General features: G+C 27.8%; 1 protein-coding gene across 1 annotated transcript; it reads right to left on the reverse strand.

Moving 5' to 3' along the window:
* Positions 1-499: 499 nt before the first annotated feature.
* Positions 500-27125, reverse strand: LOC126835301 (nose resistant to fluoxetine protein 6-like). Its single transcript, XM_050567797.1, has 14 exons — positions 26983-27125; positions 22103-22310; positions 17528-17739; positions 15022-15236; positions 11294-11388; positions 10958-11160; positions 10733-10893; positions 10394-10562; positions 10079-10272; positions 8974-9115; positions 8693-8882; positions 5869-6011; positions 1670-1800; positions 500-696 (listed from the first exon to the last, which is right to left on the reverse strand). The coding sequence occupies exons 2-14, from the start codon at positions 22284-22286 to the stop codon at positions 639-641; spliced, it is 2097 nt and encodes a 698-aa protein (XP_050423754.1). The 5' UTR covers positions 22287-22310; positions 26983-27125; the 3' UTR covers positions 500-638.
* Positions 27126-27970: the final 845 nt, after the last annotated feature.

The following is a 27970-nucleotide window of genomic DNA, read 5'->3' on the forward strand; positions in this document are numbered from 1 at the left end:
CATTAAGTTTTATCACGAGTTAGCTTTAAATTACCAATTTACGACTGAAGGATTTTATTTAATCGATTTTTCTTCTTATACATTTGATTCATATCTTATTAAACAATATATCTATTCTAGAAAAAACTTAAGCAACTTATCGTTATTTATAGACTTTTAGATAGTCAGTCATTAGCTCTGAAGATGACAACATTGTTGCCGAAATACGTCGTATACGTGGAGAGTATATAATTTTTTATGATTAAGGGTTTTAAATATTATTTTTTTATAACATATATCTATTTTTTATTAGTAACACCGTTGAATATCAAATTTGTTTTGATGATCGCTAAATAAAATTAATCGATCTTCTACATAAATATTGATTTAACTGTCAGTGATCAGTACACGAAATGTCTTATGTGAGATAACTTTAATACCTTTCTAGACGGTACCGTGCAAGCTAAATTTGTGTATAAATGCTTAAGTAGATATGAGTAAACGTAAGTATACACGAGGATCAAAATAAAAAAATTAAACATTTATTTTCATAGTAACTATTAATGTAATAATAATAAAAGTTTATGATAGACAAAATAAAGGAAAGAAAATAATCTTATAAAAATAAATAAATTACATATATTTGAGTCTTTTATAGGTCACGCACGTACTTTGTTATATTGGAGGACTAATTCGGGCGTTCGTGATGCACAATCTCTGTAAAAAAGATAAAAAAATACAATTTATGTAACGTGTGTGCATAATATAATAAAAGCATCATTCCCCAAAACGGTTACAGTTGTAAATACGAGGATAATTATAATTTATACAAACCAAATAAAATAAGCATTTGTTTTAAAGCTTATTGGCCTTTACTTTGATATTTTTTTTATCAACAAATTTTTTGATTTTTAACAATCGGCTATAGAATTATTGATTTCAAAAATATCATATGACAAAACATTGTGGATTGTAAATATTATTAAGAAAACTATTTTTTTTTTTTAAATATTTTTTATGATTATAAACACGTACACTTCTGTGTAGCTAAGTGTAAACTTTGGTGTGTATTGTGCATAATTAAAAAGCAAATAGCTAAAATAAATTGAATATTATAATTTACAAGCGAGGACCCTTAGTGAAATAATTGATATCTAAAATTATCTACTTCATGATGATCAGAGTTGTGCATCATTCGAATAAAACAACGTTATCTAAATAATTGTCTATGTAAAACATTGTTCAAATAAAAGTTATTCAAATAATTGTTTTAAATATTATTTATTATTAAACAATAGTTCAAGCTATTATATTGTAAAATATTATTTCAAATAAATCTAATATATACCTACTATTTTTAGAAAATATATTAAACTAGTATACATAGGAAGACAATTTTTTATTCGAATAATAATTTGCACAACTCTGATGATGATCTACTGTCTTTAAAACTAGGATAAACCTTTGTAGATGTCAAAAATAGCTTTTACTAACTAATTCATTTTGCAGGAAGAAATGTATACTTGGGTACATTGCAAAGTTTATTATTTTGTATGATGTAACTTTAGTAAATATTCTTAATAATTAGTTTGTTGTTAAATACTAGAAGTAATTTAAATAAAATTCAGATTTTTTTAACAATTTCAAACTCTCCTTACACAAAATATATAAAACCCGAACTAAAACTTACCGTCTTGGATTCGTCCTTGAACGGGAAACGAACAGTTGAGTGATCAAAAGCCTGAACGGCCTTTCAACCAATATGTAAAGGAACAAACCAGCCACCAGGCACATAATTGTATCAGAAGTAGCATCTGCAAGCTACAAAAAAAAATCATTATGGTTAAAACTTAAAACGTCTTGTAATATACCTTTACGGCAAGCAAATATAGTATAATGTAAATGTATAGCTACCAATAGCTACTTAAACCAGAAATTAGTGTACCCGGTATTATTATATTTGTTTTATTAGTAAACGCAAGTAATTATCAAGTAATAGAAGACTTAATGTGTTGACAAGTAACACAAAATACAATGCAAAGGTCAAAAATAAATGAGTGGTTTGCCCAGGTGATTAAAACAACGAGCTGTATATGTGACGAAATAATAAAATATTAAAAAATATCCTTCAGACTTGTTTACTTTAAACACAAATAGATTTGCTACCAAAATACACGTTTACGCTTTTACTAAAGAGTTTATTACTTTTTAGTTTTTGTGGCGAAGGGTATTTTTATAACGTTTTTTTTAGTATTTTATTACTTTGCTACTGACCACAAATTTTGCTAAGGTTTTTTCTAGATATTTTTTGGCGTTGTGCAGAAGCTGACAGGTTGTATTTTCGTTAATTATGGCGAGGATAATATCTTTTTACCTAAACGGTGTAGAATATAATTACTATGGTTCTAAAATGAAATATTACTAGTAACGAATCTCGTAAAACCTCGTTTCAAAGAAAACATACACCGAATGAGATACTGGAGAGCGGAGTTATATGAATACTCTGTAAACATTCATGACGTTGACATAAATCAGAGATCTCAAAATAGTAGACAGATGCCACATCTTTTTTAATTTCATTTCGTCGAAGGCTGTTATGAAAAAAAATTATTTTTTCATATGTCGGCAATCAGTGTTTCCGTCAAACTGTCTCTTGTGTGAAATATATTATATAAAAATGGTTGTCTGTATTTTATTACACTAAAGAGCTGTTTTTTTTTTGTAAACATTAAATGTACAACAAAATGCGATTAAGTTTCAAAGTTTATTGACATGTTAGATTTGCTATTAGTTTTGTTTTGTCTTGTAAGTTCAAACAAAAGGTTTATAAGTTATTATAATTTAATAACATATTGATGACTTACGGTGAAATTCCCAAAGTTATATTAAATTGTGTTTTTAAGTTTTAATTTTAACAATATTTTGGCTTACTAGAGTAACTTTGGATATAGGTACATAGCAGTATAAATATGAATTTTAAACAGCAGATTTAATATCTGTAACAACTGTGAATAAAAGTGTAAATCGATTTCAGTGATTTTACAGGGAAGCGATTTTAAACTTTGACTAGCTGCCATAAATCAGAATTAGGATCAGGATCAGGATTTTTTTTTATGATCCTCTTATATTGATAAATACTTTAGAGGTACTCAAGTGGTTTCTTTCAAGTTTAAAATCGCTCCTCTGTGAAATCACTTAAATCGACTTACACACTTATTCACAGTTGTTACAGATATAACTTTATATATGATGAAGATATTTTAAATACAAATATTATTATTATTATTGTATTGATTGACTAGATATCGCTTTGGTTAAAATAAATTACCGATGTTGAACTTTTGAGATAGAACGGAAATAAATATAAAATATATATAATATAAATATTATATTAAATTTTGTTTAATCACATATTATAAAAAAATGTTAGTTGCATTGTGAAAATTTTACAGAATTTTACTGAAAACTTTAGGGCTTATCTCGGAGTTACTTGACTCAAAATTTAGTTTTGATTTTCAAAAAAGTTTTTTATATTTTAAATGATATGGATATCCGTTATTTAATCTAACGACTAATATCAAACGGGTTTGAATGTAAACTGATAGTCAATATATTTAACTCTCGTGAAGATCAACCGTAACGCCGCCATTGAAAATATAATAACATATCATTATTATTAGAAAAAAAAAAATAATAGAAATATTATTAATCTAATTAAAAAAAGAAAAACTATTAAAATTCTCAATTGAATGAGTATCATTATTCACCAAAAGGATTGTCAAGGTAGAATGATGTTTTTTTAAATGCTTGTGTACATTATAATAAGACAAGTTTATGATCATAATATTATGAACTAACCAATGAATAGGAATAAATAATAATCATACACTGTACATTGTATAATAACATAACATATTATTATGATATAAAATAACCTTGATATACATACAACGAATAAAATATTGACGACACGAGCTTGGGGACGAGTTAACATGTGTGCATATTAATGTCGTTATTAGTAAGACAATAAAGGCAATGCCGGTGATTCGACGAGATCACTAGGGAATAAAAATTGTGATTTATGTATCTCATATATTATCTGGAAGCCACGCACGTGCGATCATTTTGTTTACAAATAAATATTATTATAACAAATAACAAATGATAAAACATTCTATTTTACCCGCAGATACTACAAAATAGGTCTATGGGGAAAATAAAAAAATTACAACGATTTACACACAAACGGCTGGTAGCTATTAACGGTCCATATGTGATGAAATTTAGCTTTTGTTTCGATTAATAAAAAAAACAAAATATTATAACTCGGCCAGTCAGTTGATATCAACAACTTTCATTTTTGCTTTTTCACCGTCTACAAGAGGCTCACTTCCATACTTGAGACTCTAGCAAAAGCCCCTTCAGTTCTGTTTGAGTGGCTCTTCACAATTCTTTAGTGTTTTAATAATTCGATTAAATGAATACAACCTGTATTTAGAATTAATAACATTTGAGTTTCGATGTGGATCTGTAAAGAAATCGATTCTTCAATAAATCTTGTACTTGTTTTTATTTTTGTGTACGGACCCACACACACTTGAATGATCCAAACTTGGTTAATATCAATTTTAGACAAATTAACATTAAGAAAATATTGTTATACATCGACGTGTCCAACAAAAAAAAAAACGTAACACGATTTAAAAAAAAAATTTTTTAACTGATAACACTCGTTTTCTGTATTACAGGCGAAAAAAGTAGCAACTGAATTGTGTTATTCAGAACCTGTTTGGTCGATCAAGTTACTTCCTTATTTGCCGGTAATACAGAAAACGAGTGTTATCAGTTAAACATTTTTTTTTTTAAATCGAGTTACATCCTTCTTCGTCGGACACGTCGATATACATATATATTTATATATTAGAGATGGGAATCCGTAAAGGACTTTAAAAAACGCCATTTAAGGCACTTAAAATTTTTGAAATATTAAATATTATTACAATATATAATAAAACTTAAGTAAAATGTTTTGATGAAAATTTAAAAAAAAAACGCCTAGCTTTGACAGTAAATTGCTTTAGGATTTCAAAAAAAACAAAATCTAAAAGCAATTTATCTTTTTGGTGTTGTGTTTTGTTTTTACATTTTCATCAAAAATATTTTGTAACAGCTTTATATTGTAATATAATAGTATACAGTGGCTTAAATGGGGCTTTTTGTAAAAATCCGGCTTTTTTATGTACATATAGTGATGGGAATCCCCGTTATTTTAGTGACGCATGTTATTCTTTTGTAAGTTGTAAATATTAAACTAAAAAATTATTTAAAAAAATATATAATTACAGTATTATAATATAGTGTTATATTGTATGGGTAATTTAAAGTTAGTTGTGAATAATATACTAAACATTTTTCAAAGTCATGTATTATATTACATTCTAGTAGATAAATATAAAAAAGCGAAGTTATTTATTTTTATTGCTGTTAGTTTAGACGCGCAGTATAATAATTTTTCGAGAAAATATATTTGATCTTGTTATTTATTATTTATCATCCGAGTTTTCACCTACTCGGTATTCAAGGTACCTATACAGAAACTCTAAAGATCTAATGAATATAATAAGTACCGACTCGGTGGTGAAATATTGCGTACTAAACTTTTTTTGAAAAAGTATACTGCGTGCAGTGGGCACTGTTATATATTAGTTTATTCTACAGACCGTAAAAAGAGGTATAATAATGACATATTAGGTTTAATTTTTAAGTAAAACATGTTAGATGTGAATTTTTACTGGAAAATAAAAATAATAGTGACCAAGATTACCGTTCAAATTCTTAAAGGTAATAATCTTGTAATCTTTCTATTAAAATACGTTATATTGAACTTACAAAGCGTCTGATGTTGAAGTGATCAGGAGTTCTCCGGCTGGCGGTGTCGGCTACTGGCAATATTGTGTTCACCATGTAAGCATTGAAATTTAAGCTAGCCAACACAGCAAAAGGTTTCCATGACAGCATGCTCTTTAAAAAGTCTAATAAAACATAACTAGTTAGTTGAGAAAATGGTTGGGCAAACGTTTCGGTATAAGACCCGAGGAAATAGTAATTTTATATACATGTTAAGTGAAACCATGTTATTTTACTATGTTATTTTAACAGATAATAATATTACCGTTTAATTATTAACTATTTCTACTGGAGTCTTTCAAGTATTTTTCCAACAGTTTTCTGGTATAGTAATATTGATTTTCGCTATTAGTAAATTACTTTTATCTAGTTTAATCTTCTCTTATTATTTTTTGCATATAAATGGGATCGACCGTTCCCTCTCACACTTCTATGCCCACCATCTCCTTACATACTCTCTACTAGTGATGGGAAAATCCGGATTTTGCGAAATTCAAAAAACCGGAGTTTTAAACTTCGAAATTCGAAATCCGGAGTTGTAGTATTCGAACTTCGAAATCCGGATTTCGAAGTTTTCGTTATAAATCCGAATCTCGAAGTTCTCGTTATAAATCCGGATTTCGAAGTTTTCATTATAAATCCGGATTTCGGAGTTTTCATTATAAATTCGTAGATTGGATTTCAATTTTTTTACAATAATAAATAAATTATATTTTTTAATTATTTAGTATTATGTACAACGCGTTTATGTAGTGTACAAATAAAAATTGAATTATTGAATTGGTAAATTAGGTATCTGCTTTTATAGTTATAAGAACATTATGTATAAACACGATTTACAAGTCTCAATGACACTTTTATAATAGATTAGAGCAATAAGTTGTAATAATATGAAAAATACACAACACAATATATATAAATTAGGAAAAATAAAAAGTCAATCTGGAATTGTATATGTTTTAAATCTAAATAAATAATAATAATACTAATAATACTTTTTGATATAAATAGTTAAGCAGTAGAACCAATTACATTATATAAAATTGTAGTTAATTTTCGGTTGTTTTTAAAGTAATTGACATTTTAAATAAAATGTGCTACAGTTGATTGGTAAATTGTTCTTGTAATAAAATTATTTTTTACTTTTTAGTTCACTTTTTACTACTTTTTAGAAAAGCATGTTTTTAAAAACAAAGTTTTATTTATTTTATTTTTTACTTTTTAGTCTTATTAAAGGTACTTAATAATTGGTGAATAGATTACTAAATTCATTTTAGAAGATTTGAAAAAAAATTTTAATTTTAGTGAAATGGTCGCCATATTTGACCCCCCGGCATTTGCGACTTGGATGTCTAGGTCCCAATATTTTGACGGAACATTGTATTGTCATCCAAAATGAGTGTCTATCCAAGTGTCCAAGTGTCTAGGTTAAATTTCAGCCTATATGATATCAGGAAGTAGGTTAAATTAATTTTAGAAGATTTGAAAAAAACATGAAATTTTAGTGAAATGACCCCCACATATGACCCTGTGTAGGGCGACCTGGATGCCCGAGTCCCAATATGATAACATTATATTATAGTATCATCCGAGATGAGTGTCTGTGCCATGTTTCAGCCTTCTACGACATCGGGAAGTAGGTTAAATTAATTTTGAAAGATTTGAAAAATATCCGTACAAACGTACGGACGTACAGTACGTGTTAGCGAGTTAAAGAAAAGTATGTAAAAACTACTCAAATATAGCTTACAATTTTTAAATAGGTAATAGTTTTCAATATATCACAAATAGTGAACTGTAATACAGCATACTTACTTTGTATTTAAGCTAGATTACATATATGAAACTTAAAGTTTATTAGAAACATATAACTTAGGGTAATTTAGTTGAAGGGGTCCGATAATAGCATTTCATAGAGGATTAAAAGTCAACTAATTTGAACAATTTAATTTAATAATTTTATTATTTAAACCCAGGTTACGGTTTCTTAAGTTCAAATTTTGAAATCCGGATTTGTCATTAAACCCGGATTCTTCATGAAATCCGGATTCTTCGTAAAATCCGGATTTTTTTCATTGAACTTCGAAAACCGAAAACCGGATTTTACGGATTTTAAGAAAATCCGGATTTATTTCCCATCACTACTCTCTACACAATAGTATAATATGATACATAGCCCATTTATAACATACTCGCCCCCTTTAATATTATGCCGTTCCAATGGCATTGGCATCCATCATTGGTACTGTAATTTCCCCTCGAATGTCAACTCGTTATTAAACAGCATACTACCTGCTAACTTTTCTATTCAAAACATAATTTATTCTATCCATAGCATCGTTGACTTCTCTAATATTTTGCATAGTTTCAAATATACTTTAATTTTACACTCGCAATTATATTTTGTTCTTCGATTAATATAACAATTGCTTATTAAATTGTTGTCTTAAAATTAGCTTAACTTAAAAATGTTTAAAATATTATATAAGTTGTAACCTTATCTATTACTAAGAGAAAAAAAAACTATACTTAAGAGCTCAAAGCATTTTATCACATGCAATCTCAATGCCACCCTAATTCTCATCTTGTATTATGTTACATTATACTCTGTTTTTCAGAATTTATCACAATATAGTTCTCTTGGAAAGATCAAAACTATTCTTAAAATGTGACTCTTAATAGTGCCATACAAAAATATAAAGTTTCTATTTTTTACCACCCCGGCATAATCCTATTGATTTTCTAATCCTTCTGTTTCATTCCTCTACAGCTGAAAGTAACTTAGTAAACTTAACTTAGAACTTACTTGGGGGCCCTAATATTAAGGCATAGAGGGCGGTAACAAGTCCAGCGGCCCAAAGACTTCTGACTGAAGAACCGTATAGGGCAGCCTGTAGAGGATCGTACACGTACGATGGGTGATAAATGATTGCTCCGCTAAACCACGTTGTCATCATTATTATAGAAGAGATGCCTAACAGGAACCAACTTTGTATCTATATATAAAGACATTTAATTTTAAAAAATATACCATAATTTTTCCTTAAAAAAAACATTTTTTTTTTTTTACAAAAAACCATTTCTTACCGCGCTCAATTTGGGTGTACTCTTTTTTCTTTTATACAACAAGTAACCAAATATAGCACCTACGATATAAGGACCAGCTCGCGTGTGTGATTTAATATACATCGACATAAAGTACTCGTCATTAGTTGGATTTGTAGTAAAACTAAACGTGACAAAAAAATGTAAGTGTTATTAGCACTTTTAATATAATATACATAATTAAAAAAATATATATATATAATTTTTTGCACATTTTACAATACGATAATAATGGAATTTTAATTTTACTAATCTAATAATAATAAAGTAATAAGTCAAATTTATTCTCGTAATTCAATGTAACTATGACTATCATTTTTCATATTGTAACTATTTAAGAATATTCAGAAAATGTCTATTTTTATTCTTGTAAAATGCTTGGATATTAAATTTTGTATGTAGTCAATAAGCTACGCATTTCAAAAAAACTCGTCCAAAAAATTATGGGAAATGGATGAGTTTAATCATGAAGAAAATCAATTCAGAATATGGACAAATTACTAAATAGATGTGACATGCATAAAACGCAGTTAATATAAGTTGTGTTGTCAGAAAATGATAGATCCATTTTTCATCATGAGATTATCATGGTATATATATGACATAAACTTAATACATACTAATTATACTAGTATAATTTTATATCAATTATGTATTTTTTATTTAATTAATAATTTTATATTTTTTATATAAAATAAAACTTTTAAGACAAAATTAATAATTTTTTTTCATTTTTTACAATGATTGTAATTTACGCTTTTTACTGTAAATTTAAATGAATAGTAGGTAAGTACCTAACGTGTATAATCATATGTAGTTGTTGTTTTCTCGAAGCGTTAAAGACAATCGAGTTCGGAGGATGATGAGTGCAGTAAGATAATAAATTATAAGGGATGTATGACCTTAACAATGGCTTAGGAACGGGATTAGCGTTCAACACGGGATTTAGGTGAGATCTAAGAAAAATCGCCTTTAACGGTCCATGGAAGTCTGACAAGTGGCATTTACACGTGTTGATTGATCGGATCATGTTGACGCATTGTCGAAAGCTAATATTATAATAAATAATACAACGGTCAAGACTCACTCCATGTTAAATTCGATGTTGGCCGGTTTTTGTCCGATGTACGTGAGAGCGAAAGGTATAGCCACAGAGATAGCCATAAGCGACGAAGTAATGTACATACCGACTCTAGGATTTTTATGGATAATAAACGCTAATGCGATACCCATTATGGTGAAGTGGAATTCGCAAGGCATGAACCATGTGTGGAATCCGCACTACGAACACACAAGAGGGATATTATCAGACGAAAAAGAATCATGATAAAGTATAATAATGGCTATATATATATATATATATATATATGTATGTAGCGTAGAATAGTATTATTATGTTTACCGTCGCATCTGCCTCAATATAGTTGTTTAAATATAACAGACTCAACCACCATGTTTTCCGGCAATTTTCCTTATCTGTCCCAATGAAGTTTTCCCACAAGGGACCGGTACCCATTTTGTATTGGAGGGTTGCGAAAAAGAATATGACCACAGCGTACACGGGCGTCAACCTGGTATGAACATAATGTATTCTAAATTATAATACATTTTAAATAAAAGAGAAAGTAAAAAAAAAAAATAGTTTTTTAAATATAGCCGTTGTACACCGACATGTATATTTTTTTATTATTACTATCAAAACGGTTATTATAATACAAGCGGTTAAGTGTTTTTTTTTTACCTGAAGTATTTAAACACTAATACTTTGAAGGGATGTACAAAAGAAGTGTCCAGGCGATCGAGCAGGATCAGTACCATTAGAGTACCGCTTATAGCGAAAAACGAATCGACTAACAAGTCCATGTGAGATGTGAAAATCGATATGAAATAATTATAGAAAACCTGAAACGATTTAATATCAAAGCAAAATAACTAAGTTTACATTAAAAAAGTCAGACGTATGTACCTGTTCGTTGACTTCATAATTTTGTAACGGTCCTGGCAAACGAAATCCCCATCTGTGCCCAACGATTATTAAAATCATAGATATGGTTGAAACGCCGCAGAGAGGTGTGAGATCTAAGCCCCTAATGATACAAGATCTTTGTTTTAAGCTTTGCATGGCTCGCCTACTGGAAAAGCACATGATCATATCCACGGTTTTTGATTCTGTGTAAAAAAAAAAAAAAACATTATTTAGAATGGATATTTAATTTTATTCCTTTTCTCGCAAACAAAACGGTTTTGAAAGATTATGGGACATTAAATGTCTATGATTTCAATATGAATCGTATTCTATTACCTTGGTTCCACTGCCACGTTTCTTGTTTCGAGTATACAGCATAATCAAATATAGTAGCGAATACGACTAACGACAGTAACACCAAAATAAGTACTCTGTGAAGGATAAAAATAAATAATTATATTTTATGAATATATTCTAAAAATATTGTTGATACATACAAAGAAAAAATACAATATCAAATATTTAAAAAAAAACCTTAAGCACAAAAAATAATACATTTTAGTGTATACGCATTTTTCATTAGCAATGCTATCATCATCAGCGCTCATAATAGACTGAGACCGATTACAGGCAAACAACCTCCCTCTCTAACTACACATCAGCGTCATACCGGAAGTAATGACTCATCGTCAACAAGTGTTAGGCGGCTTTTACCTATTGTTATGTCTATGGGAATACTTGTTCATGGGAAATGCTACCACGTCAAAAGATATCAGCCTGGCATTCGGTTGGATCTTGTAATTCCATTACTTAAAAGATGAAAATATGTTAACTAAATGTTTAGATAAATCATTCTTTGGGACATTGATGTTCGATACAATAGGTCTCATACTGAGTCCTGGATTATGAAGTTTTGGTAAAGCATATAATAGTTTCGGCAATTGAGAATTTGAAACCCCTACAAAAAATCTACTTTTATCCTCAATTACAAGTTTTGAATTGTTAATTACATTGGTATATTTTTTTAACATTTTGTTTAAAGGATTCTTTTTTAATTATTTGTATCTTTCATTAATAATTTTCAAAACTATCTAAACATTCTTGTTTTTTAATTAATACAATAATGTTCCATTTGTCAAACTTCAAATTAAAACTATCTTCAATTTTAAGATTATATATGAGTCGTAAAAGTTTCCTTTTCTCACCTAAATTTAAATTCTGTGGAGAATATTTATGGAGGAAGTTCATATACTATCTCTCAGGTCTCAGTTGTGTCTTGATCTTGAAGATTAATTGTTTAACCCCTATTTAGTTAAATTGGGACTTAAGTCCATTACATAACATTTTATTACAATTTGTAAAACACATGTTGACTATGAGCCATTACTTCCGGTATTACGCTGTTGTATAGGGAGGTATATATTTTCAAAACTTAAATAGGAGTATTTTTAGGAACGTGTTTTTCTAAATACAAATATACGTTTGTTTTACAAAAATAGGTCTCTTTTGCGTTATAAAAGATAAAAAATAAAAATAAATATCTCTTTCCTGTGTTATTACATATATTATTTACAAATTTAAGGTTAATATTAAATTTTAGTGAAAAATTGCCTATACAATGAGCCTTATAAATGTTAAAAAGTATAATAAACCCTTTCTCCTAAACGGGGTAGGAATTTTTAAATACTTTATTGTCATTTCAACGCTTTTATTGATATTTGTATTCTATCATTACAGATTCGCATCTAAGCGTTTATTTAGTCTATTTATATCTATTAATTTTCCTTAAAGATTATACACGTGGAGTTTGCGCGTGTGTCGTATAATTGAGGAAATGAAAGTTTGTTATTCTACCTGCTTACTATGGTGAATATTACTACACTAGGTATTGACTGTTAATGGTTTTTATAATAATATTATTGTCTTATTATGTCTAACAATTTACGCTGAAAGGCCTTCAAAAAGATTCCATACGTAATACAATAATATTGTTGTACATAGCTGTTGAAAGCAGAAATGGAAAATGTGTGAGTTCAGCTGTTTAAGAGGTTTTTGCCGACACCATCACCAAACAAGTTTCGACTTTCGTCAAAACAGCAATTGTATTACCTTAGGCGGCTGACACCTTTGACGTGAACCATTAATTGTTTTAACCCTCGTCAAGCCCTTTCCAACCGCATTTGCACCACAATGTTTTCATTTCTCTGACATTATCGATTATTAATATTAAACAATACCACCGTTATTTTCAGCGATAAAACCTCACACTTTAAGGTAAGATTAGGTTTAAAAACTGTTCTATTTTTGTGTATACTGTTAGATCCAATGGTAAGTTAAACGAGCGAATCACCGATAATCACAGGTCCGGTAATAATTTTATAGGTCACTAGACTTGTCGAACGAGATTAAGCGATCATAACTGAATATTCTAAATATTGCTGTTAATTGGGATTCGGGTTAAGAAAATATTTTCAAATTAATAAATATATCATAGGGCCAACAAAGTAATGATAATTTTGTTTTTGAAAAATATGACAAATATATTATATTACCTATTATAAAAATATAAAAAATTATATTATTTCATTTTTACCTTGAGTAGTTATTTTCTTGAAGAAACAAAAATAAAATAAGTTTTCTGAATATAAAAGACGAAGATATCAAATTCATGGAACAGTATTTAAATAAATTGAAACTCAAATGACAGACTACAACCGTTTTTAGAAACTTCTCTTCCATCTATTTTATTCATTATTTTTTTACGGAACTTGCCTGATAAATATCTATAAAAGCTACAGCACAGGTGCAATGGTAGTTCTCATAATATTTTATTTCGGCTTACTTTGTAAGCCGAAACCACTTTACACTATTTGCATTTTACTCGAAGTATAGTAGTGGCAACAAAACTATCTTAATTATTGCCATAATAACTATAAGAATCCATTAAAAAATTTAATTTTCTTTTAAATTTTTAATTAGTAAATAATTAATTTACAGGGACGACTTATAAATGCAAATATTATTCTAGGCAAAACAAATTATATTAATTAGGTAATTTAAAATACCTAACTATTATAACTGTTTACTGAAATTATCTTGTTTGATTTTTTTTAGAAATCAAGTTGTAAACTAAAATGGGCCGTGTAGCCTTTTTGCTGAATCAAGTTTTATAATTAATAGTATAAAAATTATTTGTTGATAAATTACCTTTTGAGCTGTGTTTATTTAGAGACTATTTAAAAAAGTGGTTTATGATCAATTTTTTAGTTGTAAATTTATTTTTGAGTAAATTTACACGAATTTGCACACATTACTGATTTAAATATATTTATAATTGTTTCTGTAGCCAGTGGATATCGTTCAAGACCCGTTATTGTCATTTATCACTGTTATCAAATGCTCCAGTTTAAGAAGTCCTTTAGCTCCATATATTTCATCCGAGAGGTAATTTTAGTTGATTCTTAACAATGTATGTATCTGTGTAGGTTTGTTACCCTACGCCAATTCTCATAATAAGAGGGCCAAACCGTTTGAAGCTGCTTCAGGGTATGGTTGTTTAATTTCCTTATTGACCTGGGATGCCAAGTGTTTGTCCTTCAAGCGAAAACGCCTGCTATGTAGGGTCCACGTTTCCCAGACTCCAGCACAGAGTTCCCTTGCAGGGTTTTACCATTTATATAAGTTATAACAAATGTATGTATAAAGAGTACTTAGGGTTAAATAGTAAGAATCGTGCACAAATAGATTTTCAATTTTCTCCTCAAATTTTGTTAATTACTACTTGTTTAACATGGCCTATTTAAAAAAAAATTTGTAATAAAGTAAATTGAAATCATTTTTGTTGTAGTATACAATGGTTATTTATGATAAAAACAAATATTAAGTAATAGGAGATAAACGAAAGTTGATAACCAAAATGTATTCTGAATGAAAATAACGGGCAAATTATTTTTTTAAAATTGGGAAATTATTATAAACTCATATACAACCCTTTCAAATAATTTTATGTGTGTGTGGTTAGGTTAAGTTAACTTTAAGTTTATTTAAGAGTTAATTGTACTCACACGAACGATATGTCGGAAATGTTATACTCGTCTCCCGGTCTCTCGACTCGTGTGCACATTTTGTCGGCCACTGATATATTTTCAATCATGTCTAAATCGTTTTCTTTTACGTAGGATCGAAGGTAAGTCTGAATTTCGTGCGGCGAACACGACTCAGGCACGCATAAAGCCCATTTGATTAAATCCAAACGCTGCTTGAACCTCGCTCCGCCGTACTATAAACACAACATTTTAAGTACATTCTAGTAATTTCTTATGGTTTACGAGAAATGTTATTATTTTCAGTAAAATATACGTTTATCGATTTTATTTCCTAAACCGTATAAACTTATTTTATACATTGTATTTCTCATGCCACAGTTAGTTTATGGAAAGGATGGTGTTATAAAAATGTCACTATTTGTATTTTTACTGTTCTAGATCAGTCAGTATGACTGTTTTACAAAGTAAAACAGTATGTTTTACTTTGTAAATAAAAAGGTTAGAAAAAAATGTATGCATTTTTTTGTTTTTACTATTTTATTTTAAACATATATGTAACGGTTGCTTAAAAGATGAAACATCCCAAGTGTAAAAAAAACAAAAATAATACAAAATATATAATAATTCTAGTAAAAAAACTGTATATAAGTATATCTTGTATAGTAGTTTAAAGTATAATGCTTTATAATACACCAAACCTATAACACACGATAAATAATAATGAATAATTATTTATATAAATTATATAATGTATTATAATCATTAAATAATAATTTAATAGATAATAATTTTTGATACTTAATAAAATAGAAAAAAAAAATCATAATTGAGAAACGAAACAACTAGCTCATTGAACAGTGACTGAGTGGGAGTGGGACTTTATAAATTACTCTTGTTAATTTCAAATTCAGTTCTTAAACAAAACTAAAAAGTTTTTCAATACTTGAAAAGTAGTAGCATATAACAAATATAGTATACAGCAATGTACTAACAAGTTTATTAAATAAATAACATCTAACTTTTTACTAGTTGAAAGTTATGGTAGTACCCGCACTACCCAGCAATTGGTTCTTAGAAAATATGTTCGCCAGATAATATGGAGTAGAATATTTTAATTTTAAATTAGTTTTACAATAATTGCATGAAAATAAACTAGATTTTTGGGTTTGAAAATAAAAACATGAAATTTCAAAGAAACTTGTGATGTCTGCTAAGTAAACATCAGTTTGTCACTAATAGAGTGAGAATGTAATTATTATTAAGTATTTGGTAGGTTCTTTAACCATTCAGTGTGAAGTACTATAGACGCTAACGCGATTATTGAACAATTACTTGTATTATAAAACATTTCTAAGGAAAAAAATTGAATATTATAATGTCCAATAAGTTTGGAAACTTTATCAGTTTGAGTACCCTGAAAACTGTTTAAACTAGGTACTTTGATACCTTCTATAATACTGCCAATTTAATCTAAGTATGAATTAATACTAGTTATGTTAATGACTGTGTAACTTACTATAATTTATGTTATTAAGTATAAATAATAAGATAAATAAAACATGATTAGCAAATGAAACGATTATTTGAAAAAGTAACGAAAATTAAAAATAATGTTATAGTATATAATATAGTTGAACGATTAACTTATTTTTTAATTTTAGTTTTAATGGTATTATTAAACGGTTTTAAAGAAAACTTAATGTCCAATATCAAATAAAATGATTCGAGTATCATATGTAAAAACGTATGTACATGGTACACATTACAGTGTATAATATAATATATTATATACCTCTATACTATGTGACCGTGTGAAGTGTGCTATTTTTTTAATACCAGTCAACTGTATACAAGAAAACTGGTTTTGCGGGTGAAGGTAAACTCACAATCTATAACAGGAAGAGAATTTATGAGGATATTCGAATCTGACTTCAACAAGTCATTGGCCTGTAATAAAAAATAATTCACTGAACCGGGATCGATGTTTCAATGTCATTAAAACAAAACGTTTTATTTGCTCTATTTGGAGCAAAACTGTTTTAAATTATCGTTAAAAAGAATATGTGAACGTACTCCAACAAGTCAATAAAGAATAATTTATATGTTATTTGAGTACTTTTCGTACTCAATTACATCGTAATATAATTCTGTCATAATTATGGTCATTATACTAGTATACCTGATTGTGACCCGTAGTTATAGTTTTATATTTTGAGTACAGAACATAATTTACCTCGGTTTTAAAATATCAATACAACAACATTTTTTTACTCTAACTTGAGAAGAAAATTATAGCATTACAGTTAGTTAACCGATTCCAGCAAAGAAATACGGAACACACGGTGTCAAGGACAATCACTGAAGGTTGACTTAAACACAGACAAAAGTTATAGGAAATATGTATACATTAATTAAACGGATAAACACTGTACGATTTAATCAAACCCGCCGTGTTAGGTTAGGTTAGGTATCATGTCATAACGAAGCTTATGTTGAAGCTAATTTTTTGTAATTCAATACTTACATAAATTTTGTGCCATGCAGGAAGCATTGGATTATACTCTCTGGCATATGGATCTGCATACGAATATTCAGCTGGCACATTGATTTTAATATCCACCAGACAATATTGAGCTTTTATGGGCCTAGCTACTTGCAAGCATTCGTCAAAGTCTCCTAGCTGATATCTGCTACCTGACAATAAGCCGACCGCTTGTTTAGCTGATGCGTCCCACACTAAAATTATAAGCATAGAACAATTAAGTATATCACAGCTTGTATAGATATTTTATACATAATTAAATAGTTAAAAAACAGCATTGGCTGTTAAAACATAATATGGTAAATATTATTTATGCTGTGCTTTTATGTGTATTATAAAAAAAATGATATAACACAGTCAACTATAGTCGGAAGTTCTTAAATTTTTCATCAACCTCGCACATAATTTCAATTAAAATTTTTTCTGAGGGCTACGCCGAGTTAGCTGTTAATATTTTTGGAGCCAACTATAATTTTTAAAGGATTTTAACTTTACAAGCTCCCCACTAGCAACGCTTATCAGGAGTATTGTGGAGTGGATAAAAAAATAATATGAATTCTACTCACTTATAAAATATAATTTTTAACATAAATCTATGAATGGTTCTAAATATATTATTCTTAGGTTTTTTTTTAATATTGTAAATAATTATATTAAATAATATATTATATTACGGAATTGATGTCCCCAATGTAACGCTTACTGTACACGACCTTGTGAGTAGAACTTAAGATCAGGTTGTTAAACTGGTTGCTTTCAGTTACTTAAAAATAACATTAGTTTGTTTACATATTTAATGAAATATTAACTAACTAAACATAATTTTGAAATTGTGCTACGAACGATGCCTTGATAATGTTGTGAAAAATTCAAATGTTTTTTAAAAACTTAAATCGATGTATTCTTAAGGACAGAACGTTTCAAGAAGAAATACGTGTTTTTGTACAAAAATAGATCCTATATGCGTTATAAAAGTTGAAAAAAAAATAATTATCAAAATAGATACTTCTTTTCTATGGTAATATGTATGTTTAATTTTTTTAGCTTAATGTTAAGTTAAAGCGAAAATTGCCTATACAATGCGCCTTAATAAATGCTAATGTAGAGGCCCCTTAAGATAAATGACACAACAAAAACTTAAATCTGGTTACCGAAAATTTAGTAAATATACTATAACTCTTAGGGTGGCGCAAAAAAAATCGATCTTCGAAAGAGACTTGGTGAAAATTTGAGATTTAAAAAAAAATTTTACTAGTCGCTCAACGCGTTTTAAGCAATTTTTTTTAAATTTTTAATACGTTATTTTATTGAACATTATGTATGTTTCTAGTGAACAATTTTTTTTTTACTAATGTTAAAAATGTATACTTTTTTTTTTGTCATTTTTCGTGCACCTAAATTAACGTTTTACTGAAAAATATGTATTATGTATCAAATAATAAAGTACTTATCGTTATGAATTTTAGCTATTATATTCTACTACAATTTGTTTAATTTATAAATGTTTAGTAAGCTAGCCCGATAAGCTACCATATAGCTATAGATATAAATACTACAATTGTTCAGAAAACGCTTTAACCGCCTCGGCCCTTGTACACTTATTAATATCACTCTATTGTCTTAATTGTATTAGTAGATTTAAACCATTATTAGGTGCTTAATTTGCACATTAACTAGTAAACCAATAATTAACATTAACTTTTAAAAAAAAGAAATTGAACAGCTAAATCCCAGTACTTGGCCTGAATATAAAAATTGTATGTTACTTGTTAGCATATTATAAAGTGCAGTCATCATTTGTTGTGAATGATCCAGCCGAAAGAGGAATTTCTTTAATGACACAATTCAACAATTGTTTAACGACAGATGAGAAGCAAATACAATTCTGGATATTTATGGTATCTAAGTGAAACGCTTATCGGGCTAGCTTACTAAACATGTATAAATTAAATAAATTGTAATAGAATATAATAGCTAAAATTCATAACGATGAGTACTTTATTATTTGACACATAATTTACATTTTTCAGTAAAACGTTAATTTTGGTGCACGAAAAATGACAAAAAAAGTATACATTTTTAACATTAGTAAAAAAAAATTTTTCACTAGAAACATACATATTAACGTTCAACGTAATAACGTATCAAAAAATTAAAAAAACTGTTTTTAGTTACTTTAGGCTTAGTTGAAAATTGACTTTTTAATTACGATTTGTTGTTAATTAGGTAATCAATTTTTAACTTTTTGTAACTCGAACAGTTGTACTCAACGCTAAAAATACTACAATTTGGATGTGCTAATAATGATTTTTTACCAAAATTTTTATAATTTAAGTCAATTTTTGTTTATTTGAGAATTTTTGGTCAAATTACTTAAAACGCGTTGAGCGACCAGTAAAAATTTTTTTTTTAATCTCAAATTTTCACCAAGTCTCTTTTTTTATGTATAGAACAAATTGAAATGTTAGCTCATTAACTTTTCAAAGGTAAATTTTTTTTGCGCTTCCCTAATGACTATATTAACTCGGATCAAACGTTAAATGTTAAAAAAAAACATAAAAAACAGTGTGCTTCGTGTACCTAATTTCGAAGAAGAACATTTTAAATTTAATGTAACAAAAGAATATAAATCAACGACGCTAAACACTTTATTCCAGGAAAAAAGTTACAATTACCGAAAATTAAATCGAAGGAAGGCGGTTACAACGAAAAAAGATCCAAAACTGTTTTTTACCAACCATTTACATTTTTAACGAATCACTAATTGAATAGGTCATTTCACAAAACTAGTTTCATAAAATAAATTCGTGTTGAATTTTCGAGATCTATTTTAATTTCCCAAAAAGAGCCACAATCAACTTTTTATTTTAATTCTATTATTCAATACAATTTTTTTCATCCATCCATAATTGTTTAATGACTTAAGATTAATAGCGAGTTATTAATGTTACTCGTTGATAAATTCACCAACTAAATTTCAAAAACGTCATTCGAGTTATAGAAGAAACAAATCGGCCGGTATACTTAAGAAACGAAATACCTTTGCTTGATAATTATTATATATGTTTATTTTTACACTAAGAACTACAATAAATCAAAGTAATAATGGAATAATGTAGAACAAGATATCAAACATCAAAGCTGAAATATAAACAATGTGATTTAATAGTCTAATGTTTAAAACAAATTGTAACTGCTCTAGAATTATTGATAAAAAAGTAATAATTATTGTGTACTGGATATCGAAGAAATAAGAAGCCAAATTTAGTTAAATTATTAATTATATATTTACGTACAACATAACGCAAACTTTTAACAATAAACCTAGGTATGTCAAGGTATTTTTATCTTATTAGGTATCGTATTAGGTTAGTTTTAAACAAACTTTCAATCTTTAAGTACGAAATAATTGAGGTTGGAATAATGATATTACAAAAACCAAATGAGAACAGTATACCAATTTTAGTATTAAATTTATGAAATATGTACCTATTCAGGATTCTTATGGCTTACCAATGAAAATATAACATCAGCATTTTTAGTTGAGTGATTACATAAATAATAACTATTACCTACTAACATAACTACATACTAAAAACTAAATAAATATATTTATTAGAAAAATATTGTATTTTTGAATACTAAGTTAAAAAAATATTTTAAAAATTATAATAATAATATATATTACGTCTTACATCTTTGAAAACATTAAAAAATATACCACACTACATTAATGTTATTTTATTAAATTCATCTACTTCCTCGTTTAGTATTTTTTTTTAAGCGAATTATCTTTTTTAATGTATTTCTATTTCAACATAACATTACAAAACAGTAGCATGCATTGTTTTTTGCTAACGCACATTTTTAAAGTCCTACCACTAATAGATAATGTAATTTTGTAATTTTTTATTTAGATACCAAGAGGAAAGGGAAAGGAGAGGATATTTTTTTAATTCAATCAAGTATGATTTGGTTATATTATAATTTAAGCACAAAAATATATCCATGGTTCTGTTTTTCTATGTAGCGGAAATTAAATAATACAATTATTTAATAATTTCATAAACACCGCCGACAACACTTAATAGTTTACGATGCTTCCAGTGGCATTATTGTATATTTTCTATGGAGGACAATTATTAATTTTTGTATAATAATTGTCTATATTATACATTTTCTTACCATTTATAGAAAAATGTATGAAGGCTGCGGGGAAAAAAGATTAATGTCAATTTTTTTTGAAAATGAGATTTTGGTATCAAGTTAAATAACTTTTTAATAAGTTAATAAGTTTTAACGTACTGTATATTTTGTGCGCTCGATCCTGGGAAAAAACAGATTAGGCGAGAGTAACGACCTCCGGAAGCTTAGGCATACAGGCAAAATATATTACGTTTTGAAATTAAAAACATGATTTTTTCAGAATGAAAAAAAATGTACATGAGTTTTTTTCCCCGCAACCCTTCATATATTACATAATATAGTAATCATTTTACAGTATAAGAAAATGCAAGTAGATAAAAATTGTTTTAAGTAAATTGTATTCAAACATACTTTGTTGTGCCCACAGAGTCATGTTCTGTAAGCCTGCTTGTAGTCGTATGCTGTCTCGTTGACATTGTGAGTTGGTTGAATTCAAAATTACATTAGGTAACGTTGGGATTATATTTGAGGGCCCTGTCAGCAATGTGTTGACACTGACCATCAACAATGGTAACAACAAAAAACGGAATACCATCTCATCAGTCGACGCCAATAGACGCTGAAATACAATGTTATATTTGTTAAAAAAAAATGTTTTATTTTACTTACGGCTATTAGGTACCGGCCAATTTTTCCGTCAAAAACTACACATTTTACTTCAATCAGTCCGATCATTGTATTGAAGCGATAAGACTTCTGAAAACAGATTTGAATTTGGCATGAAGTCTACTTGAGATCGGTCGGCGTGTTTTTTCAATTTTTAATTATAACCCTTTCCAAATTTCATTTTAAAATTGGGAATTTTATATAGTGTTCAAACGTATTTTATACATAGTAGGAGTAAGCTATCAAAAAAGTACACAGACCGATCTCAAGTAGAATTCATAACAAATTTAAATCTGTTTTCAGAAGTCTTATCGCTTCAATACAATGATCGGTCCAATTAAAGTTAAATGGGTAGTTTTTGACGGGAAAATTAACTAAAATGGCCTTTACTCATAAGCAAAATTATTTAAATTAAAAATAATACCATGAAGCTTATACAAATTAACCAGTAAATTAATTGGCATGGTCGAAGTTTATTAAAACTACTTTTTTCTTAAATATTGCCTATACAAAACTCCTTAAAATTAAGGCCAATATCCTTAACACAATAAAGTAATTAGTTAATAGCAATAATAATACTATTGCTTACAATATAATACTAGAAAGTGGAATTTCAATAAGCCTCAATAATATGAGGTCTAAAATAAAATTATTAATGAAATTGATTTAGTACCATCTAATCTACACTAAACAATTTAATAGTATGTTTACCAAATTGAAGTATAATTAAGTACCTAATAAATATCTAATTATAATTTATGATAAATACCAAACTACATCATTAGTTACATACCAATCTGTCATATGATCTATAAAAACCAAATTTTCTTTAAATTAAGTGACTTGTCTTTAATAATTAGGTATCATTTTTTAAAAAACTTTTATTTTCACGTTACATTTCACACAATGTAAATATATTTATAGCCTTTATTTTTTCATCTTTTATTAATAGAAAACATTTTATAGACTTCAGACTATTACAGAAAAATTATTAGTTCCAAGGTAATTCTAGGTGACCTTAGGAATCTTTAATTTAATCAACAGACTCTTAACTTGTGTGTTAACTTTTACATAATGACATCCCACATTGTTCAGATAAATAATTGTTCACTATGCCACCGCAATATCGTATAAATGTAACATTGAGTCGTTAACGGACTATTAGTAAGATAGACAAGTGAAATTTATTGGGATAAAAATTAATTAACCTAATTATTTAGATCATATATCATTTTATTTTAAAAAATGGGAATATACGAAACACTGCGAGAAACGTTTGAAAAACTTAAAAAATATAATGTAATCTTTGAAACCTGTAATATGTAATATTTAATCTGGTATTATACTTTTACTGGAACTTTATCCTCTGTAAAAATACACAAGCTTAAAAAACCCGCTGGTTTACCATAAGGTTGTTTAAAGCAAAGTCATGAATCTGTACTAATCGTGTTTGTAATACTAACACAAGTAACCATAGAATACCATACAAGGGTTTTAGTGTAGGCTATGCACAATCATATAAGCCTTAAATTAATATTTTAGTTATACGTGTTATGTTATGAAATGTCATTCAGATTTAATAAAACAACTTACTATAGCGCACAACATACTATCTAATCGATTTGTTAGATTTTAACAATTTATTTAAATATTCTTTTATGTAATACATTTATTGGTTTATCACTTAATTTGTCTAGTCATTAGATTTAGTATAATGAACTGTTTAAATAAATTCTATTTTTTCTCTTTGTATCGTGTTTACGAGAACTGTGTTCTTGGTGTAATATAATTGAATCTAATCTATCTTTTCAAAAACACTACTTATACATAATCAACAAATGTTCTTAAATTTTAGGCTTTGTTACTAAAAACTGTAAGAACTTCACAATTCAAAATATCTTAAAAGCGAAATTGTCCCTTTAGTCAGACCTAAGCTCGATTATAATTATATTGTTATACTGTTTCCTTACCTAAAGTCACATATTCAATGTTTAGAGAATGTGCAATATCGCTCAATTTCTTAAAATTCTCAGTACCTATCATCCATTTACAATTTTAAAATTGGAAATTCATCTAATAGAAACATTAATGACTTAAATGTTTGTATTTACTTATCAATGAATTTATAATTTGTTCTGAACTATTAGGTTTCTTTACATTTTAATGTCCTCAATGTAGAACTAGCGCCTCGAACATTTTCCATATTCGCTCTCTTAAATAAAATTATGTCTATAGCTAATGATGTACAAATGTATTTATTTTATTTAAGTAATATTACATAGTTCAATATTATTGTTAAAACAATGTTTCTTGTGGGTTATTTATGTATTTAACTATATTAATGTTAATATTTGTTTGTCATATTTATGGGTACACAAGTAAATTTATTATAATTTTGTAATTGTTTTTTTTTTAAGCTGTTAATAAACTGAAAAAATATCTATTTCATTCATTGTAAATAGTTTAATACCATTTTGTGTTTCCTAATGGGAATCCCGCTAAAATTGAGTTCACCGGCTATTCATGCTGTATTATTTTATGCCATATCCTATTGGAATCTTAGAAAGCTAAAAAAATTCTTTAGTTTATATAGGTGCCCGTGCTGTTCTAGAAAAAATATAAGGAAACCGTGACCGGTTTGTCAACATTTATATAAAACAACGGACTGTGCTGTCTATAGGTATTGTCGAAATTGAATATTTCCGATCAGTGTCTACGAAGCAATACGCACATACATATTTTGAACTCAGTTATACCGTATACCAGTGGTGCGCAATCTTTTTTGATCCACGACCCTCAAATTAATTTACCTCGATCAGGGGACCTCCCTTTTTATACTAATTACATACGTGTAATACATTGTTAAATTATTGGCGACTCCCTTTTAAAAGTTGGCGACCCCCAGGTTGCGCACCACTGCCGCATATGACAATAAGGTGATATATATTTTAGCCTTTTTTTTTGTTGCATACTTTTATGTTGATTTACAAGAAAAAACAAGTATAACTAAAAAAAATTAAAATATTCCTTGCCGTTTCCTTGTTTTTCGTGGCAAAAAAAAATGTATTTTTTTTTATAACCCAACATGTAAAAAATGTGATTTGTAAATATAATATTGGGCTTCACGGCTTAAGCAATATATTGTACAACAGTCTGTATTATTATACACCGTATCCCAATGCTTATAGTTCAGCCTGTTTTTCTTTTATTTATAATACTTAACATTATTAAACCAAAAACTATGGTGTTAATATAGGCTTAAATATCGTCGTTGCCGCGATAAAACCTTCTATGATCCAATTTTACCATTTTGAGGTTCTGGTATCCCTGGATACAGAAAAAAATAAGCTATTATACGATAAATTCTTCAACGTACTATCTTCATTGTAGAATAAATACAAAATTAAAAACTATCCTATGTGTTTAGGTCTTACTACTAAATCGTTTTACTTACATCAGACTACTTTAGTTGTCTCGCTAAACAACAATACTTAAGAGCTACTGCTAAGAGTAGGTCTATACTTCTTATTATGACTTAATAAATTGAACATAACTAATTAAATTGTATTGTTATGGATGCAAAAAATTCAGCGAAATACCTTGTCGTGTTTTAGAACTTAATAAATTCTAATTAGAGTAAGTCAATGACATATAAATATTTATTGTATTAAGTATTAATAAACCGATAACAACCTATCGATGTTAATGAATTCCTAGAGAAATATTCTAGACATTTGTTTATGAATGGTTTGAAAAAAATGTATTAACATAATTATTCATCATTCAAAACTATATAAAACGTGTTCACCGTCAACAAGAATATCCGGATAGTATCCGGCGGATACTTACTAAATTTAACCTACTAATCAAATTTCACCGTATTTACTTTCAAGTAGTTATTACTTGCACGTAGGTATTATTACAGTTAACTAGATGACAACCATAATTACATTACTAAATTTGTTTTAAACAAATAAATAATAGTACAATATTGTTTACTTCCTTATGTTATTCTTACTATATAGTTTCTGTGCAGGTTATTTTATGTATTTTATGAAATGGTGCGTTTCATATAAAAAAAATTACGTTTTTTAAGTAAAAAAAATTAATCAAAATACAGTTAACTCGAAAACTTTAAGATATATAATATATAAACATAATTATAGAATATAACTGGACAAATCCTAAAACAGTAATGATTATAGTGCATCTGTAAGCATATATTTCTAATGATAGATATACATTGTTATCACTGAATTTATACTTTTAAAAGTCATAATGATTCAAATAGTTAATTATTTCAATAAATAAAAACTGAAATATTTGTGTTACGTCGATAATAGTTGAAACATTTTTAATTAGTTTAACTATCTGGATTTATTAATAATTCGATACATATTCTTACTATAAATAGAAAAAAATAGTTTTATTGAGTAGTAATAAACACATTATGGATATCTGTTTTACTAATTATCATTTCTAATTTTTTTACAAAGTATTATAATGGCATGCGCTCACTGAAACGAAATTTATAAGACAATATTATGATGTAGAATAAGTTTGATCCTAACGCAATGAACACAAAAAGTGTACCTATAGTACTGTATAAAATCATATTTTATTACCTGAGATATATTTTCCCGTTCTTCGTGTATCCTCAGACCACAGTGAATAAGGAATTCACTTCCGTTCAACCAACTCAGGCGACTGAACTGCGAGTAATCCTAAACGTGCTGTGCAGACCGACATTGCCGGAGATATGTCCAAGTTCAAGTAATTATTATACCCACTCTCCGACTCGCAGTGATTCGCAATATATTTTCTATATAATCGCATTCTATAATTGTATCCACATAAGAAATATTAAAAGTTAATGTCTTCCATAACAACCTTTCCATTGCATATCACGGTAAAAATAAGCTCAATCCAATAAAATTTGATTAATTTTGAAAAAATGTAAAAAAGAAAATTAAAAGTAACAAATATTGGAACCAAGTACAATCTGGACTTATGTTTCCTCTAACATGTCAACCAACTAACAAACTAACAAATCAACTAACTAAGGTATAATATACACATAACATGATTTTCAAGACAATATTCGGTATACATTCTTGAAATTGTTAGATATAATTTAAAAACAGCTACACAGTTTCATAAAAAAAAATATATATTATTTTTATTGTTTATGCAATTGTTAGACTCCTAATTTTGAATTCGAACAAATGTTCTTAAACATTTCAAAGGACCAACATAAATGCGTTAGTAGGTAAAAGATTAGTTGAATGCTAAGGTAATTTTAGCTTGACTTGTTATTGTTTGGATTATTCTTCTTTTGTTTAACTTATTACATACTTAATCGATTTTAACACATGTAAGTTTTTCAAAAATTAACGAGAAATATAAGGTATGAAAGATGGTGTACATTTTTTTTAAACTTAAAATTTGAATAAATCATTAAATTAGTATTAGCTAATAACTTCGCCAATTTAATTGAAAATGGAATGTAACTGGTATATATTATTTTGGTAAACGGGTTTTACGTAACATAAAAAAAAACAATTTTTTAATAATTGGGAAACCATTTAACTTACCAAATTGGGCTTATTAAGT

This window comes from Adelges cooleyi, unplaced genomic scaffold, assembly GCF_023614345.1.
Source record: "Adelges cooleyi isolate 19-005CV unplaced genomic scaffold, UGA_ACOO_1.1 ACOO_flye_CR_arks_rails_tigmint_CR_PRNA_23, whole genome shotgun sequence".
Lineage (NCBI taxonomy): Eukaryota > Metazoa > Arthropoda > Insecta > Hemiptera > Adelgidae > Adelges > Adelges cooleyi.

Excerpts from the sequence above, each read along its gene's own strand:
- LOC126835301 (XM_050567797.1), bottom strand. The coding sequence starts at position 22,286 with ATGGTATTCCGTTTTTTGTTGTTACCATTGTTGATGGTCAGTGTCAAC. Across the intron at positions 15,237-17,527 it reads CTGCATGGCACAAAATTTAT|TACGGCGGAGCGAGGTTCAA; the intron begins GTAAGTATTGAA and ends TTGTGTTTATAG. Across the intron at positions 9,116-10,078 it reads AACATCGAATTTAACATGGA|TTTTACTACAAATCCAACTA; the intron begins GTGAGTCTTGAC and ends TGTCACGTTTAG.